This window comes from Eurosta solidaginis, chromosome 3 (genome assembly GCF_040869045.1).
Source record: "Eurosta solidaginis isolate ZX-2024a chromosome 3, ASM4086904v1, whole genome shotgun sequence".
NCBI classification, from domain to species: Eukaryota; Metazoa; Arthropoda; class Insecta; order Diptera; family Tephritidae; genus Eurosta; species Eurosta solidaginis.
In genome coordinates this window covers 52,490,739-52,493,412 of record NC_090321.1, presented here as the reverse complement: position 1 = coordinate 52,493,412, position 2,674 = coordinate 52,490,739, and the positions used below count along the sequence as shown (strand labels likewise).

Sequence of the window (2,674 nt, the reverse complement as noted above, 5' to 3'; positions counted from 1 at the left end):
CATCAATACGCGTCTTTTGACACCTCTCTCGATATTTTTGGTAGCGTATTAGCAGCCGACCCCTCAACTACACTGTTACCGTGTACTTATCACACAACGTTTAGTGCTGCGTTTTCTGGGAGGTTGACAGGGACGTATTTCTAAGCCACCTACAGCTGACAATAAATCTCCGGTTGTTGTTGTTGTATTAACGATTAAGTCCGGTACTGGGCTAATGGGAGGTGCTCAGAAATCAGCCCGCGATAGGTACCTAGTAAGAGGCGCGTGTACCAGAAAATATCCAACTCTTCTTCTCTGCCGCATTTATCATTATGTAGTCAGTAGATATATATACTTTTTTTGATTATTGAGATCAGCACACAGCAATCAAGAGGCTCGCGCATTTTGAAATTCGATCTGCATGTGCTTATAACAAGTGGTTGAAAATGGCCAGATGGTCTAATGGGTACATTAAATATAATTTCACCCTGCAGAATCGAGATATATATCATCCCTGTTATTGTTGTAGCAGTGCTTCGCCCAATCCAATAGGTGCGACCGATCACTAATTATCATCAATATCCTCTAACAAGAGTCCAAGGAAACTTGCTGTTTCAACAGGGGGGACCATAATGAGAGGGGTGTTAGAGGCGTTGGTTCCACGTTACAATTAAAGAGATGCTTGGTGTCATGTTGGGACACATTGCAAGCGCGGCATACATTTTGTATGTCGGGGTTGATCCCTGGATGGGTAAGAGTTTAACCCGCTACAGTATCCAGAACGAAATTGAGCTAGAGTGACTATATCATCCCTCTTATTTAAATTAATAATTAAATGCAAACCTAATTAATTTCTAAAATAAAAATACCAAATGTTCTTTTCAAAACCAGAGATGATGTTTTGAAATTTTAATGAAACCTTAATTATTTGTAGTTATGATTTATACATTTACTCCTAATGTTCATTAAAAGTTAAGGTAATAGTCTAGTTGAGGGGTCGAGTGCTAATACGCTACAAAAATATCGAGAGAGGTGTCAAACGACGCATCTTGACATCAGTATTAATAATCCGAAGGCGGAAAATAAAAATATTAACTCGTTCAAAAGATATTAACGAAAAACCGAAAAAGACTCGCGGGTACCTCCGTAACCGGGGGTGGGATCCATAGTATGTTTGCGCAGAACAGCTTTCTGAGTTGGCGGCTTTCGGCCGCGCTTATAAAAAATAACCCTGGGCTACGCCATGCCAAGTCCGGGTGTGTGGTATAACCGTGGCTACCGCCACGGTGATGCACAATTTTTTTTTGTGGGTAAAACACAACAACCACATGAAAATCGCCAACTTCAACTGCAAATATCTCCGGACATAGATAAAATTGCCACCGGATTATTGTTCACGAGATTAATATGCGTCTTTTGACACCTCTCTCGATATTTTTGGTAGCGTATCAGCAGTCGACCCCTCAACTAGACTATTACGAAAGTTGATTTAAAATTTAAAAAACTTAAAATTGATTTAATACTGAAAACATGTACATAACGTTTTTATTAACTGGTTCATTTTAAACAATATTTAAACACATTTACAGAAGTAGACGGCTTCTATAAAACATCTACCAAAGCGTTACATGCAGCTTCATATGTTTTAAAACATACATTAATTCACATTTAATCTAGATAATAAATAATTAACCAATTCCATATCACGTACAAGTAATGTCTTTCGACGCGCATGCAATGTAACCATATATGAATCTTCGAAACGCATTTCCAAATACTTTTCAGCAGCTGTTTGTAGAGCTTCGAGCGCATCTATGGTTATCATACGCACCTCTGAACTTTGTCGCATCATTATTTCGCGTATAACTCGTCCAAAACTTAAACGCGGAATCATCAAGTCTGTTCTACGTAACACCATCTTCAACTCACGGCGAGCGGGAAACTTTTGCTTGCGGCGCCGGTTACTCACTTGCCCACTATCTGCTGTTACATTTCTGGATGTCGACGGCATATCGGCTATGGCTGATATTGTGCTTCTTCGCCTGGGTGATTGTCTTGTTACAGGTTGTGGTGAAGTATTTCTAAATTCCAAATTATAATTAGTGACATTTTCATCAGGTGGTGGTGAATGAAAACTTGCATTCTCAGATGTATCGGTATCTGTTTCGCCTAGATTTGCTTGTGGTAGCTTTTTTGGTGGAATGAGTCGTGTTTTTGACTTGGGTCCAGGCTTTCTTTGGTTTGGCCGCATTTTAATTGTGCAATAAAATGAAAATTTTAAGTAATTACCAGAAATCAAGGAAAAAACATATCAATTTAATACAAGGACCACTGATGACACAAGGACGCGCTTCTTTTGTCAAAACAATTTAACGGATGGTTTAGATGTTGCCATATTGTGAATATTTACGATGATATAGCAATCCACTGTTTGCATTTTTTTTAAGGGTATTCCGTGGTACAATTGTATCATGGGGTATTCATAAAGCGCTTTCACCGAACATAATTTTTGTTGATACAAGCCGTGTTTTTTTTACACGCGTATACGTTTCGTTTGCGCGTGAAAAATAACACCTATCCTCGCTTAGATAATGCTTAGAAGACCCATCTAGCGGCTGTGGTTAAACAACTATCTACAGCAACAGGGTGTACCGAAAAGCGGAGACAAAACGCTCGGATGGCCATAGGGTATAAC

The 2,674-nt window shown here is 39.2% G+C and overlaps 1 protein-coding gene across 1 annotated transcript; it reads right to left on the bottom strand.

The window, feature by feature from the left end:
• Window positions 1-1,490: 1,490 nt before the first annotated feature.
• cid (centromere identifier) lies at window positions 1,491-2,372 on the bottom strand. The gene has a single exon (XM_067777468.1). The coding sequence runs from the start codon at window positions 2,228-2,230 to the stop codon at window positions 1,637-1,639; it is 594 nt and encodes a 197-aa protein (XP_067633569.1). The 5' UTR covers window positions 2,231-2,372; the 3' UTR covers window positions 1,491-1,636.
• Between the last annotated feature and the right edge of the window lie 302 nt (window positions 2,373-2,674).

Excerpts from the sequence above, each read along its gene's own strand:
- cid (XM_067777468.1), bottom strand. The coding sequence starts at position 2,230 with ATGCGGCCAAACCAAAGAAAGCCTGGACCCAAGTCAAAAACACGACTC.